Source organism: Euwallacea fornicatus, chromosome 7 (genome assembly GCF_040115645.1).
Source record: "Euwallacea fornicatus isolate EFF26 chromosome 7, ASM4011564v1, whole genome shotgun sequence".
In the NCBI taxonomy this organism is placed as follows: Eukaryota; Metazoa; Arthropoda; class Insecta; order Coleoptera; family Curculionidae; genus Euwallacea; species Euwallacea fornicatus.
This window is the reverse complement of record NC_089547.1, coordinates 3840403-3858842: the sequence shown is the minus strand read 5'-3', so window position 1 is coordinate 3858842 and position 18440 is coordinate 3840403. Positions and strand designations below refer to the sequence as shown.

Genomic DNA, 18440 nt, shown 5'->3' with positions numbered 1-18440 from the left:
CTTTTTAATTACGTTAATTATGAATATTTGTTGCTTTTTTAAGATTCGATGCAGAAGGAGACAGTTAAGGACATGGATTTGAATTACTTCCCTTGGTTGGATTTGAAAGATACATTGTTGAACATAATAAACAAGATAGTTCACCCCTCCGGGACTGAAATTTTAATTTTTTTAAAATTTATAAGGAATCGAAAAGTGTTTACATGAAACTTACTCATACAGGCCGTTGCTGTAACTATCGTCTCAACCATCCAACCATGGCAAAAGAAACTGTCTCGAGCAGCCGGAAGAAGTTGAACAGCACTGCACAACGAGCAGTAAACGAATTTCTAGTTATTTACCAAAATAAATCCAATTTCGACTGCTTTGGAAATAGGAAAGAGATGTAAAATAGGTTTGCAGAAATAATGAAAGATAAACTTAAATCAACGCCGATAAGATTTCAAATAACTATAATAAATAAACTCACTTAATTCATTTTACATGTCATCATAATCACTTAGGTCTAAATTCTCACCATCTTCTGTCGCGATCATATCCATTATTGCCCTGAAATATTAAACCAAAGAACGTTATTCTTCATATGAACTTCATTAATTGAGGCATACTTCAGAATTTTCACTTCAGGAGAGTCTTGGCTCCAATCCACCGGTCCTGGATGAGCGATCTTCCACTCCAAAATTTGGGTAAGTCTATCACGCAGTTTTTGCACGGCAAACGAGGTAGATTGGCTACACAAAAATTTCATATTTTCATTTACTGATACTCCATTAAATCCATTTTGACCGTTTTCCTCATTATGTATCCTAAACAGAAGAAGTTCAAAGATGAATATTTCAATATTCATATCTCAGATTACTTAAATTGGTCCCCAAAGAAAACAAGCGATAGGGGGAAGACAACAGTTCCATCATGAACATAAATCTTACTGGATTTTAAACGTAAGTGATACGCTATTAAAGGCGAGGGGAACGATCTAGTTTGTTGGAGCACCGATTTTGGATGAAACTCCATTCTTTCATGGTTGACAGTTCGAAGTTGCGCCCCTCCTTTGCGGACTTTTCTAAAAATACCGATTCGTATTAATTATTGAATGCGGTTATAGTCAATTTCTAATCGCGTACGTTATGATGGCAATATTGGGGTATAATCCTGCAGCTATGATCGCTTTAATAAGTCCGACATTGTTGCTGTTGTGATTATGTCCGGGATTTCTGGGGTTGGAACTGCTAATAAACTTCATTTCAGAAAGGTGTTCGGCGAATTGCTTACGCATGTCTTTTAGTAATTTTAAAGTAGAAGAACTAAGGAAATATTTGCGACAAAACGAGTATGGATTGTGGGTTTCTTCGTATCCACGAATCTAAAAATAATAAACAAATATCAGAAGGATTAAATATATACACGAGCGAAAAAAGTTTCAACGGCATTTCCCAATTGGTTACATAAATAGCTATTTGTGATACATTTTTGGGATAACTTCTAAAGACGCGATGAATAAATACCTACGGCATAATGCATGCAAATATGATCGCTGTTGGTGCCTCTAGACAACTCGTATTTCATTTTATCCGCGTTATTACTTTTATTGTCATTGGACATGCTTAACTGATACGCATCTTTATAGCCTGCAAAAAAAGGGAAATTAGGTACTAAAATCGGGGATTTTTAGGGTATTGGTAAGTACCTAAAGATGCTGCAACAGACAAAACAGGATCTACACAGCTGAACATCGCTGCTAAGATCAACATCTTGGAACACTGAGCAGGAATCGGCAATTTCGCCATATGGAATCCTAAAGGTGTTAAATTCTCTTCACTGTCTAATGCTCCGAGCCTTTGCAGTAGAGTTAACGATGTTTGTACCGACTTAGTTTCCGGAGGATCCATTAGTTTTCCCAAGAACGGTTCTGCTTCCCCTAACTATCAAATATATCGACATTTTTACAAACAATTTTATAAACTACCTTCCAATTGAAATACCTGCAGCATCTTCAATTGAAGAATCACATCCTCTAGCCTTTTGCGTAACACTTCAGGCTTCAGAAATTTGTCTAACAGTTGGTATCGAATGTTAGAAATTAAATGATAGCAAATGCCAGGTTTCACGCGACCCGCGCGACCTTTTCTTTGCGAAGCATTGGCTTGTGAAACCTTGAAAAATTGTAATGAGCATAGAAGAAAAATGCCGATATATTAATTTACCAATTCCACATCTAAGGTCTCGATTCCGGTTTCCGCATCCAAATTGGATATTTTAATATATCCGCAATCTATTACCGTGGTTACGTCGTCGATTGTAATAGAAGTCTCTGCTATATTGGTAGAAATAATGATTTTCCGCATATCTAAAATTATGGCAATCGCAATATTTTTAATAGGAAGAAATTTACAATTTTTTTTCTTAAAGACATTTACATACAGATATGACCGGAAATACAGATATGTTAAATAAAATATTACCTTTGGGGGCGGGTTTAAATATTTGTTTTTGATCGACGGTTGGTAGTTGGGAATGTAAAGGAATTATAATGTATTTAAACTGATCGAAACGCCCCGAATCCCTTAGCATGGTGCAGAACTTGGAAATATCAGCAAAGCCCGGTACAAAAATTAATATTGTTCCATTGTCATCTGCCTTCTCAAGTTCAAGACAAAATATCTCAAGAATATTATTAATTACTACTTTGTCACTTACCTTCTCGCAAATATAAACTAAAAGTTCGTAAATTAACGGGATATCTAAAGATTCACTTTTCATCTTGCGAAGCTCTTGAATAACATTTCTACAAAAAGAAATAAGACGATAGAAACCCGAACCAAAAAATATCAATTTTTGCTCATTCCTCCCATTTAGTGATTCCATGTCGTAAGTGGGTGCTGAGGTCTATATATGTATATCTACCTATCATATTTTTGCTCCATTTCCAACTGTCGAATATAAGGTTCAATATATTCAGACCACTCTCTATGTTTGCGACGATTTTTCGCCACAACCCATTTTCTTGGCTCCTCCTTAAATTTATAACCAGTCATTTGCAAAACATCTTCTAGATAGAACTCCGTTACAGGATATGTAAAGCCAGGAATATTAATATGAGGAGCGTTGTCATAATACTTCGAAAATGCTTCTGAGTTCAACGTGGCGCTCATGAGTATTATCTAAAGATTTAATTTCACTGAAAATCGACTAAAATGATTACTAATAATTTAATTACTTTAATATCACTTCGATATTGAATCACATCTTTCAAAACTGTGATTAGGAAATCACATGTTACATCCCTTTCATGAATCTCATCTAAAATTAGATGAGATACATGAGTCAATGCTGGGTCACTTTCCATAAATTTAAGTAATACTCCAGTAGTGCAAAACAGAATAGATCCTCGATCTCTAGGCATCACTCTAAAAAGAACAAGTATTAAAAAAATTATCAAAAAATATTGATGTATGGATTTTGAAGATGAAAACTCCAAGATAGCCTTGATTTTGCACTTAGCATAATGAGACAAATTGCATGATCTTACTTTTCAAGCCGGATTTGGAACCCTACACTACATCCCAGTTTTTCATCCCGTTCTGCAGCAACCCTTTCAGCAACTGAAATGGCACTAATTCTTCTGGGTTGAGTGCAGACGATTTTACACTGGGAGCCTTTTCCTTTTTTGATATAATCATCCAGAATAAACTGAGCAACCTGGGTAGTTTTGCCACAGCCTTAAGTAATAAACATAAATAAAACATAATAATAATGAAAAAGTAAAATATTGCCTCCTACCAGTTTCTCCACTGATCACAGCAATTTGGTTTTTTTCTATCAAATCAATCACTTGATCTTTCATTCCCATTGATGGCAACTTATTACGAACCTTTTGCATTTCTTGATAAGTTCTACTTTGTATCTTCCTTTGCAGTTCTTCCAGAAGCGATGCATTTTCATAATCATTGTTGTATTGATACCTGGCCATAGAATTCATTAACAAATTTGAAGCATCACTACACAATTAAAGATTCTTACTTAGCCCCTCTAGTGGACTTTAACTTTTCAATAATATTGCCAGTGATATGGGTTAAAAATTCATGCTTAAAGTCAGTCTCTTCCAAGTGTTCATAAGATGTTGTTTTTTCAGAAAATTTTGAAGGGTACAGTAAAGAAGTTTCGTTGAGTAGCTTTTCGATGTTATCTTTTTTGCTGCTTGAAACTAATATGGAACCCAGCTAAAAAAATAATTAAACATTCACTTCACAATTTATAAGTGAGAGGAAACAGACACTGAAATAAGTCAGAAGCTTTGGCTCTTCTTTAAAATTGCCTGTTAAATTTGTGTTATACACAGGAAGTATACATACAGGTTTGCTATTAGCTCTCTCCTGATTTTCCAAAGTTCTCTGCCTTTTAAATTCCTCTCTTGCAATCACAGAACTGGCTCCCTCTCCCCCAGCCTCTAAGAGCATGTCACGCTTTTGCTTTGCTTTGTTGGCATACCTTGGAATACACAATTTACTTGTAAATTTCTTATCTAATGCCAGTTCAGATTTAAGAAAATCATAATATCAAATGGCAATTAGGGCAAAATTAAGTAGGCATGATGTCTCTCTTGCATTGGAATCAAAACTTTGTTTTCAGAGTGTTTCTGTTTTATCTGTGATCCTTTGTCTTCTTTATTACTTACCAAAGTCCAATTTCTCTCCCTTTCAATCCCTTTGGTCTCTGATCGTGCCTTCTTGGCTCACCTCTATCATTGGAATGTTGTCTTGGCTCGCCTCTATCAATGGAAGGTTTATACCTCCAGTTCTTCCTTCTTCCAGTCATGGTGGCTATACATGAGATAAGTATTTATATTCTAACCCAACATTAATATAAAGCTGAAGCCAAGATGTACCTATATTGAATTTTAAAGTGCATTTGCAATTCAACTGAAAATTTGAGTTCGGACTTAAAGCTAATGAAGAATACAACAGGGCCTTAGACAGAGAGAAAAGATGCATTTTGCATCACATTCTTTTAAATTCAATTTTAGAGCATGTGGCTGGGTTCAACAGAGCCAACAGTTGTGCAACTTTCTTAAATTTGAAGGGAAAATAGCGTCAGTTCCTATTCCAATGTATAGTGTGTCATTCAACAGCAACTATATTCAGCTGCAATTGTTGACTCTTCTGAAAGCAGCACTTTACAATCATGACGTCTAGATATCCAGGAACTTCCTATTGGCTGAATTAGTTGCTTGTCAAACTACTGCCAGTGTCAGAAGTTTCGGTCCTTCAAATGTTACTCAAATTATTAGCGCTAAAGCTAAAATCCACAAAATGTAGTTTTAACTCCATGAAACACACAAAATATATAAACATTTTCAAGTACCGCTCCTAATTTGGTCAGCATTCTCCCCATAAATGGCCCAAGCTCTGGATCTCTGGGCAGATTCCTAACAATGATCCAAACAGAGGTTAAAACATCATAATATACCACATATAGAGGGCACTATTATTGGATTTCTGATGGAGTACAAGCGGCATTAAAGAAAAATAAAATAATAATTATTCAATGTGTAAATTAATGAAAAATTGGTTATTTATCTACAACTCAATAAAATTTAAACTAAAATTTGCCGAATAAAGCAAAGCGATGTCAATTGAGACCCTTGAATTGCTCCATGAATTCCCTAGATACCCGCAATACCTCTAATGGCACCGCCAGATATTCATCTCTATATGAGAAATTTCTTATGTTAAAAGTCCCCTGAAAAAACAAAATTCTAGCCTGTTTAATGTAATTTCCTACAAAAACCATCTTTGAGGTAACATTATGAAGATTGGATATAATCCATCCTCCAACTGCAACTGCACTCCTTGCAGGCTCGTCCTGCATGTCTTCCTTAAGTGATCTGTGCAACGCTGACACCAACGGATATCTGTGAATATTAGCTAATTTATATTAAAGTCCATATGTTTGGTCTTTGGTGCATATCAGGTAAGTTTTTTAGGACGCACAGTATAATTGTGACCTCACAATCTAACACCGCAGCTGACCACCGGCCAGACAGTATGGTTCCAATCGCCGCGCTATCCGGAATAAAAACTCCCCACCTAAGTGGGCTTTTATTTACCTTTATTTATGTTTCAGGATAAGTTTGAGTTCGGTGATTGTGCCAAACAGGTATTCTTCAACGCCTCTTAAATTTTTAAAACTTCTCTTCTACTTTTTGGGAGTTATTTCACATTTACGACAAGATAAAAGAGTCTCTATTTCAAATCGTACAAAATTTGGTCAATTTGTAACAATTTAAAACGCAGTTGGAACCACTAACACCAACTCAGGCTCGGACTTTTCCGCGCTTTGTAGGTATTATATTGCCCCGAAAAATATCGTTTAGGACCTGGTTTAGTCCAGATAAGACCGCCACAAGTCCCAATTAAAAACCATTAAGATATTCTGGAGCTAAAGGTCAGGAGACGCAAACATCTGGTCGGGCGGCCTCTGTGTTCAATTAGAAACTGTTATGCAGTGGCGGATCTAGGGGTGATTGAGTCTCGTGCCAGGTCTTAGGCTGCTTCCATGTCTCCACAACTCGATGTTATTGAGATAGCAGAAATGATTTTTCTCTTTATTTGGTTTTATGCTTTTTTCGACCATTTTTTTGAAATTTTTCAGGGCTCCGATGTTATTTTAGTATTTATTAAATCATTAGCGAATCAACAAAAAATATATAAATTCCCCGAATTTACGTATTTTTTTGATGCCCCTGGTATTCCTCGCTACAATATACAGGGAAATTTGAATGGCGTTTCATTGTGACTAAGCAGCTGATATACAGGGCCTCACACCATATATTGCAGCGCACGTTACAGTTATGGTTGGTCACACATTATTGTGATTAAGTTTTTCAGGTTTTTCCCTAAAGCCTTTCCACGAAATCAATAGTCTAACAGAGGTCATGAATTTTCTGTTTAAACATCATTCACATAAGTGATTTAGATTAAATCTCGCTCAGCTGCGATGTAAACAAATAATTAATTTGTTGTTTTCCAGATAGCTGCGCTGATTATTGATTGATGCATCACAACACTAAGGACAGTTCAATGCTGTTATATTTAACCGCCAAACACGGTCCGAACCGGCCGAAAATTATATAACATTGCAGAAACTTCCTCCTTACTTTCCGAGCATCCCCGCTATAGTCACGTATCAAAAATAATTACTAATTAACTCATATCAAAGCTGAGATACAGATTACACTCAGCGACCATGCTCAGTTGGATGGCATGTATTTTGTGTGTGCACCACATTGCGGTCATTGCAGCCTCCACTTACCAAAAGGACCACCATCACCAATTCTCCATTGACGAACTGCTCACCACCACTTTTCCAAAGAAAATTTCCAGTGACACTGGATTAAACCCTTGTAAGGCCGGTAAGTGCGCTTCCCACCATCTTAAGACTTTTTGTGTTTATAAATCCGCGCGTGAATCATCTACATGGCGTAAATATCCAGACGTGTTCCTGGATGACATTGCCATCAACTTGGAAGAGTCCAGAAAGCGTTACATTCCAAAGGATACAGAAAAAGAGCAGGAGAAGCACAATGCTATGTCAGTTAGCGCGAAGAAGATTTTGGAAAAGAAGAAGATTTGGTAAAAAAATTCAATTAAAACGGGAATTTTGTTTGGGAAAGTCGTTTCGTTGCGTTCTTCAGGAAGAGTGTTGGAAACGACCACAACATTCACAAAAGAGCCTCAGCTACCACCATAAAAGAGCGGTTATGGGATTTCGGGATTGTTCCTTATGAAATTGACGAGACCTGGGGTTCTTCTAGGAGAGCCTTGGTCAGACAGGCTATGAGGCATTGGGAGAACCATACTTGCCTCAAATTCATCGAAAGGAATAAAAGTGAGGACGATAATTACGTGTTTTTCACTGAAAAAGACTGCGGGTGCGTTCAATTCTATTTTTTAATTAATAAACGTAGCTTGGCATTGTGTCTTCAGGTGCTGTTCCTTCGTGGGGAAACGGGGAATTGGAGCTCAGGCCTTGAGCATCGGCGACAAATGCGCCAAGTTCGGAGTAATTGTCCACGAAATAGGCCATGCGATCGGGTACTACCATGAGCACACCCGACCGGACAGGGATAACTATGTCCAAGTGTTCGAGCATAACATAATGGAAGGTCGCTTTAATGATCTGCGCCTTTCACTAATAGGAAATGACTATAAAATCCTTGCAGATCAGAAGAACAACTTTAATAAAATGGGCACAGATCAGGTGACTTCACTGGGGCAAAAGTACGACTACGACTCCATCATGCATTATGCTAGGAACACGTATGCGATTAACCAGTTTGTGGGTACTATTCAACCAATTGGAATTCCACAAGGCAAAAACCCTCCGGAGATTGGGCAGAGGGTTGCTTTAAGTTCTGGTGATATTCAGCAAACGTTGAAGTTGTATAATTGCCCTAGTAAGTCTATTCTCCTAAACTATTTGTAATTAAAACCATCGAAAAAGTTCGTGAAATAAGCATTTGATCATTGCCTGGAAGGGTAAATGGACACATTTCCTAAATAACAAAATAAATCTTTAAAAATTATCTTATCAATGCCGCAAATCTCTTGTGATGTTTTGAGGTTTTATTCTATAGAATGCGGCCGCACTTTCCAATCCAAATCAGGCATTTTTTCATCGCCTTCCTTGAACTTCAACTCAGCTGCTGATGAACCCCTTTCGTGCGAGTGGCGAATCATGGCTACTCCAGGGGAAAAAGTTATTCTCAATATCACCTCCATAGACATTTTCAAATCGCCCAATTGCAGCAGTGACTACCTGGAAATACGCGACGGATATTGGAAGAACTCCAGATTTTTAGGTAGATCTATTATCTTCTTTGATTTGTATTGTGGTCAATCAATGGTGACTTTTGTAGGTAGATTCTGCGGTAGTGGGGACATTGGTGGTTTCAAGACGGAAACCAATCGAATGTTGGTGACTTATATCTCGGAAAATACCAGGGATTACAAGGGATTTAGCGCGAGTTTTGAGGTTACTTGTGGAGGTGATTTGTACGTGGATTCTATAGGGTGAGAAGATGAAAAGGTTGAATCTATTAGTTTACAAATTTTCGAATTGATTCCAGATATCTCGCATCTCCCAACTACCCCGACGAGTATCGTCCCAATGAAGAGTGCATCTGGCAAATTTCTGTTGCAAAACAATTCCAAGTGGCCATACAGTTCGTTTCCTTTGACTTGGAGCACCACGTGGATTGCAGCTATGATTTCGTCTCTATTCACAGCGGAGGGGTGAATTCCACGCATATAGGAACTTTCTGTGGTTCCCTTATCCCCGACCATCAGGTGTCAAGAGGAAACCAAATGACCGTGCGCTTTTGGAGCGATAAGTATAGTTATACTCAATTTTTCTTCTTTGTTTGTAAGTAAGTCATTTAGGACTAATCAGAGAGGGGGATTTTCTGCGAAAATCTTTGCGGAGTTCAATGAGTGTGAGCACATTGAGCATGGCTGTGAGCAGTTGTGTATCAACACTTTAGGGAGTTTCCAGTGTGGCTGTAAACCCGATTTTGAGCTACATTCGGATAAAAAAAGTTGTGTTGGTAAATTTTCCCTGTTCATTGTGATCGTCGAGAAATAAAGGTGGTTGCTTTTTTCTAGATGCTTGTGGGGGAATTTTCAAAACCCCAAACGGCACAGTAACCTCCCCCTCATTCCCAGAACTATATCCGCCTAAAAAGCGCTGCGCCTGGCAAATTGTGGCTCCCCCTCAACATGTAATTTTTTTGAATTTCACCCACATTGATATCGAAGGCAACAACTACGACGATCAGGTGAGTTTATGAATCAATAAAGGAGACGAAATTGAGGATTGATTTATGAGAATTGCAGCCCTGCGAGTACGACCACGTGAACGTTTCCAGTTTACTTACAATGGGAAAATACAAAGAGCATGGTTCATTTTGCGGGACAAAAAAACCTAATATTATTGCCTCTGAGAGTAATGAGCTGAAGGTCACTTTTGGGTCGGACGACAGCGTCCAGCAAACCGGATTTGCGGCTGTTTATTTCATGGGTAAACCCTTGCTTAAATAGAAAGGATTCAAAACATGGCAAACTACGCATTTGAAAGGAAAATCTTGATATGCAAGTTTTCGCAGGCCAATCCATATACCCATACTGATCCAAATGAATAATTTTCATTAGTAATCTAAATCTCTCTTTTTTTTCATAGATTTAGACGAATGTGCCACCAAGAATGGAGGCTGCGAACACGACTGCACGAACACCTTGGGCAGTTTCCAGTGCTCTTGTTGTACCGGTTTCACCTTGCACGAGGACAAAAAGAGTTGTATCGAGGGCGACTGCGTCCACGACGTATTCACCGTGCACATTCCACCCCAAATGGGCACCATTAGCAGCCCCAATTTTCCTAAAACCTACCCCCCCTCCAAGGACTGCGCATGGCATTTGAGGACGTCACCTGGCCATCGAATCCGATTAACGTTCATGATTTTCAACTTAGAATCGCATCCAGAATGCTACTTCGATTATGTGCAAGTAAGTGCATGTTGCGTTAGTTTGATTAATCAAGGGTGACTAAATTTGATTATGTTAAAGATATTTGATGGTGATTCCTCGAAGGCGCATCAGAAGGGGAGATATTGCGGAGCTAGCGCTCCTAGTGCAATCGATTCTACTGATAATCAGCTGTATATGACCTTTAAATCAGACGCTAACGTCCATAAAAAGGGATTTTTTGCCACATATCATACTGTATGCTTTTTGAGTGTCAACAAAACTTTGTGAAGTTAATCTTCTAATTTAATTCAAAAAGCTCTGTGGAGGAATTCTTCAAGCGACCGAAGAAAAACGCCAAATCTACTCCCATCCATCCTATGGGAACAGTACTTATCCAGCAATGAGGTCATGCGATTGGTTCCTCATAGGAAACGATGGATTCAGCGTTAAACTTACTTTCAAGGAGTTCCATCTGGATGATGGTTGTTACGATTTCGTAGAGGTCTTCGACGGCTTGGAGAGCGACGACTTCCGCAGTTTGGGGAGGTTTTGCGGCAATGAAGTGAGTGTTTTTCTCCCTCAAATTTGAGATGGCTCGAATTTGATTTCTTTCAGACCGAAAACGAATTGATTTCAACGGAAGAAGGGATGATCGTGAAGTTTAGGACTGATGACAGAGAAGCTGGGCGTGGCTTTTTGCTTGAATATCAACTGGAAGAAAGCACCTACAGCGTAGAGGAATACGACAATCTGGAATAGTTATATTGGTTTTTTTTTGCCTTTATTGGGCCGATTCGAAGAGAGAGATGTATAGGTACTAATAGACTATTAGAAACTTGTGATATTTTCATAGCTGCTCGATATTCTATAGTGTATGATACTACTTTTTTGCTTTTGTAAATATCACTTAATGCTGCATAGAGAAGAAACTGACAAAATTCTTCGTTTATCACTAGAATTTTGTATGTGATCCTTTTTTTTATATACAAGCGTTCATTTTTAATGTGTGTATGTCCGTCTGTGTATATAGGTAGCAAATTAGACGTTTTAGCTGAGAAAATTTCTTTTATTTATAAAATATAGTATTATAAAATTCGTTTATGAAACGCCCTCTAAGTGTTATTCACCAAAAGTCTCGTTTAGGGCCTGGTTTGGTCCAGATAAAACGGCAACAAGTCCCAATTAGAAACCATTAAAATATCCTGGAGCTAAAGGTCAGGAGACGCAAACATCTGGTCGGGCGGCCTCTGTGTTCAATTAGAAACTGTTATGCAGTGGCGGATCTAGGGGTAATTGAGCCTCTCGCGAGACTTTAAGCCGCCCACCAGTCGACATTTCATTGATGCAGCTTAAAGCTGAAGGGCCCAGAGATTTTTCAAAATTGTTTTCTTGTTTATGCTTTTTTATCAATTTGTTTAAATTTTCTAGAATCTTTGCCGCCTTTTAGTATTTACTAAATCATTAGCGCATCATTAAAAAATATATAACAGTACAGAAATTATTTGATTACTTTCTGAGCATCCCCGCTAAAATCATTTATCAAAAAAAATTACTAATTAACGCATATCAAAGCCCAGATACAGATTACACTCATCGACCGTACTCAGTTGGGTGGAATCTGTAGTGTGTGCATCACATTGCGGTCATCGTAACCTCCACTTATCAAAGAGACCATTATCATCAGTTCTAAATTGACCAACAGCTCACCACCTCTTTTCCCAAGCAAATCTTCAGTAACACTGGATTAAATCTTTCCAACGCTGTAAGTGCGTTTTCATGCTTAAAATCACTAGTACACGGATTTCTAGCAGATATGTCATACGTTATTTTCATGGCAATATACTTCGAACATACGGGGTGTTTCAAAAACAATAGTACAAATGAATATCGGATGCTAGAGAGTACAAAATAGGGCAATTAAGCGTGCTTGTCTTAATTCTAGAGGGTGACAAAGTCATTTAAATTTTATATATTTAATAAAGATATATTTAATAAATACATTTTATATACATTTCACTACAGGGAGGGGGTGTAGTTGATCTAATTTAAAATACCTGCTTCGTGCCAATTCATGGGCGGCGGCAATCCCGCTATTTTTCCGAATTTTATGAGCAGTGATCGCTCAAGAATTTCAAAACCAAATTTGAAACTCGAAAACTCGCATCAAAAAGCATGCTCTTATTAATCCCAGCATTACACAAAAAGTAAGAGAGACAGGTATGGGGATTTCGGTAGATAAATATAACCATAAAGATTAACACCCAAGGGGGAAAATAACATCATCCTCTCTTGCCATAGCATCACTACGACTTCATCATGCATTATGCGAGGAAACAATCTTATTTATAGGTATATTATTGCTATTGAACTTAGAGATTGGGCAGAGAGTTGCTTTAAGCTCCGGTGGTATCCAACAAACCTTGAAGTTGTACACCATACACACATAAAAAAATAGAGTTGAGGTGGATAATCCTTTTTTTTCATTCCCGTATTAAAAAGAAGAGGTATTGATAGGGAATAGTTGTGATTTCAACAAGATGGGGCAACGACACATACTACCAGGAAGGCAATAGCTATTCTTCGCCCGTTGTTTCCCAATCTTGTCATTTCTAGAGTTGGCGATATTTTATGGCCTCCTTGGTCGTCTGAACTCTATATAATTTCTTTTTATGGGATTATTTGAAAACACCTGTCTACGAGGTTAAGCCTCGTACGTGAGAAGAATTAAAAAGAGCAATACATCAAACTCCCGAAATCAACAGCAACCTGCTGGAAAGGGTGGAAGCCAACTTTTTTTAACGTTTTCAACATTACATCAACGAGAATGAACACCACATATCAGATATAATTTTCTGTTCATGATAATAAAATACTACTTTTTGGAACATGTTATAATAAAAAACAAACTATATTTCAAAAACACTTAATTTCCATATCGCACTTTATGTAACTGCCACGGTAAGTTTATATTTTTCCCCTCTACACATTCGAAATAATTGAAAAAGAGTGTGAAATATGCATCTAATCAGTACCTGGAACGACAAATGGAGAAGTTCCTGGACAAAAAACACATTGGCATTTTCATAACATTCAATTACAAAGCGCGACAGATATTGGAAGAAATCCAGATTTTTAAGTAGATGTATGATCTTTGATGGTTCCGGTAAATGAATGAACATTACAAGTAAATTTTGCGGTAGTAGTAACAATAGTGGTTTCAACACGAAAAGAAATCGCACCTGTGTGAAAATACCAGGAGTGGTCTGTTGCATTTTGAAGTTTTTTGTGGGGGCGACTTGTATGTGGATCCTATAGATTAAGTGAAGAAGTTGAATATATTTTATACTCCCGAAATAATTAGAACTGTCTCAGGATCTCAAATATTGTGGCGAATATCATTCTAACAAAGTGTACATTTGGCAAACTTTCTTATTTCCAATAACGATGTCTCAACGGGAAACTCAATTGCCGTTCGTTTCTTCAGTTATAAATATATTTAAATCAAATTTCTTTGCATTGTTTGTAATTAAATTATTTAGGATTGATCAAAAAGAGTGATTTTAGGCGAAAATCATTGCGGAATTCAATGAGTGTGAGCACATTGAGCACGACTGTGAGACGTTCTGCATTATCAGTTTGGGAAGCCTCCAATATGAATATGAAATTGGTATTGAGCGGTTCTTGAGGAGAAAAATTCGCACCAGCAAATTTTCTGTTATGATTTTCATCTTCGAGAAATATACGAATTATTGGTGTACCCTAAATGCCTGAGTGAGTACCTTCAAAGCGTCAAAAGCCGCAATAACCATCACCCCCTTCTTTCACGGAGCTTTAACACGAATTCTTGCAGTATTCAATTAATATTTTCTTTACACAACTCCACACGCTTCTCCTTTGAACAATGCTCCATGACTTTGAGTCTCTGTAATGGCACCAGGCGCCTTTTTCAACGTTGAATTCTTGCTCAGCGTCAGCCTTTGGAATCATTTTCTTCAGCTTTTTCATTGGTCTTTTGCTCGATGAAAGCCATGACGTACTTTATCTGAGAAAATGCTGAAATGGAGCTTAACTTATCGCGACAAGGGAGTTTGAATAGATGGTGCAACACGCTTGGGGATTTTGCTGTAATGGGGAGAGGATATTTACCTGTTTTTGAAGTTTGCCGAGGGACATGGCTGCGGGTTTTAGCTAAAGTCTCTTGTTGAAACCGGGACAGTTGGAATCTCCCGGACACACTCCTATCTGTCGGAAGGGTAGAAAGTGAAAGAATTTGTTTAGCCATTTAAGCTATCGGCTGACCCAGATATTGTCACAATTAAACGCTGAAGTTCTATTTAAGTGGACGATCACCTGAGGAGATTCATCGTGTCTTTTTCTAGCTCATGATAGCACTAACAGAGAGGAAGCAAATTTCACATAACTTTGCCACATGTAGACATGTGATTGGCTATAACTAAAGGATGTATTTCTCGTAGGAAATAAATCTTCGGTTCAATGATGCTATTGGTATTTGTCCTAACTTCTGTCCTTCTTTTACAAACAAGTTCAGATAAGGAGGAGCCATTTTCTATGAAGTCAAAGAAGCAGAAGTTTCTAGCGACAGTGCATCTGCCGCCATGCGGCAATATTTACGAGTTACTTATCTATTTCAAATCACGTTTCACTGCAATCGGGCCATGACTGGTTGAGCTGGAACCACACTTAAACCATTGCCTAAAAATAGTACTTCTGATGATAATTTACGAAATTAAAACGTTTTGACATTCAGAAATAATTAAAAAAGAGGTTTTATTCTCAAATTCCATTTAATGTGTAAATTCATAATTAGTCAGTTTCTAACTGCTTAAAAGGGTTTTAAGTTATTAAATAAAATCAAAACAATGCTTTTGATTCTTAGTTTTCTTATAAGTAGGTAAGTGCTTGATACTGACTATTCCTGCATTATGGACTAGGGTCATGGCAAGGAGCGGTACTTGTTTTATGCAATATTAAAATATTTCACAAAGCATAATGAAGAGAGCAAATTACATTCATTGTTATTACAGTAGACACGATTTTTTCCACTATTAAATTTTACAAAATTACAATTAACATATCTAATATTAACATAGCATAGTATAAATTAAATTCAAAGCAACAGCGACGATGACATTTAACATTCGTTTCCGTAGCGACCATAAGTAAGTAAAGTAGCAATGGAGAAAATGACGACATTCTGGATTATTTTTCATTATCTCCCTAGGTAAATAATGAGCAGTATACTAATCATTATTAACCTGTTATTTAGCTGTTCTAAAAAACAGGCGGGAAAACCTATTTCGCAGTTATTTAACGTACTCAATAATGATGTTTTCAAAGCTAGAAATTGAAAAACATTTTTTCACCAGAATTTCATACCTAAAATTTTGTTAAAAACTGTATAAATATCACAACATTTTTCCCTAAGAATCAAGATTTAACTTTACATATTCCTATTTTTCAATCCTCTAGTTCTTCTTTTGTTTGCGTGTTTTACCACTAATAATAACTGCCCGCTTTCCCCACCTAAAGTTATTAATTTTCTCCCCTAAAACGTAGACAATCACTGCGAAAACAAAATTTGAAAGGAAAAACACTATTCTGAAGGGAAAACTGAGAATATTTAATACGGGATAAACCCACTTATTAGTGTAGGAATGTAAATAAACTATCCATACCAGGTACGATAACATGAATAATACAAAAATGGAAAGGCCTACTTTTCTGGACGGATATTTTCGGTAAGACAACAGTGTTTCCATGAGAGTGAAAATCATTATATTAGTGTGCATTAGGTGGTTGAGCCAGGTGGGAAAGAACTGGTCGATAATTTTCGGGAAGACCAACTCTCGATTTACGGCGTATAAACCCCAAAACGTGAGACCCACGAACATTGAAAGGGGAAATGCTAAAACTGGGAGCATCTGCAAAGAGGGAAGAAAATTTGTACAAGCTGTCCTATTTTTAAGTTTTTTATGCAGTAACTCAGTTACGAGCAGGCGACAGATGGATGAGATTCTTACAAATGAATGTGAGATGACGTATGAGAAGCAATAGATCAAATCACAAAAAATTGAAATCAATAACACATATATATGTAAAAATTTATGAGGAAATCTCATCTATCCATCTTTCTTAACAACCAAAATGGTCCACAAAGACAAGAGCCACCTATACATAAGCCAATTTTAGTATTCTGTTCCTGATTGATACAAATAACTAAGGTTAAACATGATCATAGTTTTTTTTTAATGAATGAATGATGAAAAATTTCATACTTACAACGTCTTTCATTTTTCTAATGATCGGTTTTGTTTTTGGATTTTCATCGTTTGTACCGAAAATGTCATTGAGGAAGCATATTGTAAAAAATATAGACTGCAGCAACTGAAACAATAATAATTATTAAACAATATATATTAACCCAATATAAAGAACTTATAGAATTATTAATGAAGGTCATGAGAATATAAAAATTTAGCAGCTTCTTCGCAAATCAATAGAAAAAGATCCCCAGTCAGCCTTGAAAAGCAATTGGCATGTTTTACATAAATTCAACAGCCCCATTTCCCCAGCACATTTTTCAGAAAAAAACAATCACTTCTAGCAACATTGTTAATAATATGTGTGACATCATTTTGGTTACTTTAGGAAATATTGTTCAACTTTACCAGTGAAACCAGACCAAATATGGAAAAAAAATATGATATCTGTTTGAGACTCCTGTATTATTTGGCTTTCAATTTCATCTGAATGGCATTCTTATAATGCTGTAAGTTAGTGCATACCAGATAGGTCTGAAAATTTGTTAATCCTTATCAGAGTTATGGTATCTCAACTCAATTGAAGCAATCATTTATTACAAAATAATCATTCAGAATTTTATTTGGAACTTTAAAAAAAATGACTACTTACGGCATCCCAGTAAGTCAAAAATTTCAACTTGTGTGTATTTAGCAAGTTGTCTCCTAAGTCTGCTATTTCAGCGGGAATTTTTACAAAATTCCAGTCATAATAGCAGCCAAACCAAAAGTGGGCTGCTATGAGCAGGTGTGCTATTGCTGGAATGCCCATGTTCTTGCTACCTACACATACAACGTTTTGTGGACGTTTAATATACTGAAACACAAGTTTCAACAGGTGTATAAAACAGAAAACCAATTAACGAACGTAATGCCTGAGATCATCTGTAATGAAGTGCTTCACTTACCTCTTACCTACAACAAATTGAGGAATTGCAGGCTTTGATCAATCAAATCGACTTTGCTCAGCTAGGTACTTGAACCAATCATCGAGCAACAGCAAATTGTAGAAAAAGCTATAGAAATCATTTTGGATATGAGGAATTAATCGCTCATAACAAATTACTACCAACACTTTCAAGGTTGTTAAAAATTCGATATGAGATTATTAAAGGTTAAGTTGGAAATATCTGACTTAGGGCCAGATTTTCTAATTCGATAAATTTGCTATTCAATAACAAAATGTTAACATACAGTTTAACTTTTAGTTATAAAATATGCCACTATTTTTATGTGACATTACCGACCCTTGGAGATTTAGTTGTCTAAAATATATATTTACAGTTGTCATCTTCTATCACAATACAAAGGTCACGGCACAGTGGATCAATGTTTAAATTTTAGAAGCAAAAGTATAAAGCGAGTGGAACTAAAAAATTAGCTAGCCAATGATAGAAAATCAGATTTTTTATATTTCTTCCATGTAAAATGCTTTTGCCTCTTTAATAGATATATTTGTTGACAAATATAAATACGCAATGCGTGTCTTTGGCTTTAAGAAATTTTCATTAATACCTATGCAAAGTAAGTAAATATCGTCGTTGATTTATACATTGTTGCCACATTTAGCACCATAGTTTTTTTTCAAATTCATAGC

General features: G+C 36.7%; 3 protein-coding genes across 8 annotated transcripts; 1 reads left to right on the top strand and 2 right to left on the bottom strand.

Moving 5' to 3' along the window:
* Window positions 1–435: 435 nt before the first annotated feature.
* Window positions 436–5018, bottom strand: LOC136339913 (ATP-dependent DNA/RNA helicase DHX36-like). 2 transcript variants are annotated; one of them, XM_066283511.1, is made up of 18 exons: window positions 4886–5018; window positions 4676–4820; window positions 4353–4488; window positions 4021–4220; window positions 3781–3962; window positions 3530–3719; window positions 3218–3407; window positions 2905–3161; window positions 2698–2785; window positions 2463–2640; window positions 2205–2347; window positions 1983–2153; window positions 1688–1922; window positions 1510–1628; window positions 1125–1363; window positions 860–1063; window positions 609–806; window positions 436–549 (listed from the first exon to the last, which is right to left on the bottom strand). In XM_066283511.1, exons 1-18 carry the CDS (start codon window positions 4989–4991, stop codon window positions 480–482), a joined length of 3051 nt encoding a protein of 1016 aa, XP_066139608.1. In that variant the 5' UTR covers window positions 4992–5018; the 3' UTR covers window positions 436–479. The 2 variants fall into 2 exon arrangements, with proteins under 2 accessions (XP_066139608.1, XP_066139609.1); XM_066283512.1 differs by having other exon boundaries at window positions 2463–2637.
* An 867-nt stretch (window positions 5019–5885) lies between these two features.
* Window positions 5886–11583, top strand: LOC136339914 (protein tolkin-like). 2 transcript variants are annotated; one of them, XM_066283514.1, is made up of 16 exons: window positions 5886–5970; window positions 7030–7411; window positions 7493–7631; window positions 7694–7930; window positions 7986–8164; window positions 8222–8455; window positions 8636–8860; window positions 8918–9071; window positions 9128–9391; window positions 9441–9604; window positions 9663–9835; window positions 9894–10077; window positions 10237–10562; window positions 10623–10778; window positions 10840–11085; window positions 11139–11583. In XM_066283514.1, exons 2-16 carry the CDS (start codon window positions 7246–7248, stop codon window positions 11280–11282), a joined length of 2991 nt encoding a protein of 996 aa, XP_066139611.1. In that variant the 5' UTR covers window positions 5886–5970; window positions 7030–7245; the 3' UTR covers window positions 11283–11583. The 2 variants fall into 2 exon arrangements, with proteins under 2 accessions (XP_066139611.1, XP_066139610.1); XM_066283513.1 differs by lacking the exon at window positions 5886–5970 and adding an exon at window positions 6035–6156.
* A 3726-nt stretch (window positions 11584–15309) lies between these two features.
* On the bottom strand, window positions 15310–18300 carry LOC136339925 (androgen-induced gene 1 protein-like). Of its 4 annotated transcripts, none has more exons than XM_066283547.1 (4): window positions 17752–18300; window positions 17457–17681; window positions 16824–16928; window positions 15310–16465 (listed from the first exon to the last, which is right to left on the bottom strand). In XM_066283547.1, exons 2-4 carry the CDS (start codon window positions 17613–17615, stop codon window positions 16010–16012), a joined length of 720 nt encoding a protein of 239 aa, XP_066139644.1. In that variant the 5' UTR covers window positions 17616–17681; window positions 17752–18300; the 3' UTR covers window positions 15310–16009. The 4 variants fall into 4 exon arrangements, with proteins under 4 accessions (XP_066139644.1, XP_066139645.1, XP_066139642.1 ...); XM_066283548.1 differs by having other exon boundaries at window positions 17457–17626; XM_066283545.1 differs by having other exon boundaries at window positions 17457–17660; window positions 17719–18299.
* Between the last annotated feature and the right edge of the window lie 140 nt (window positions 18301–18440).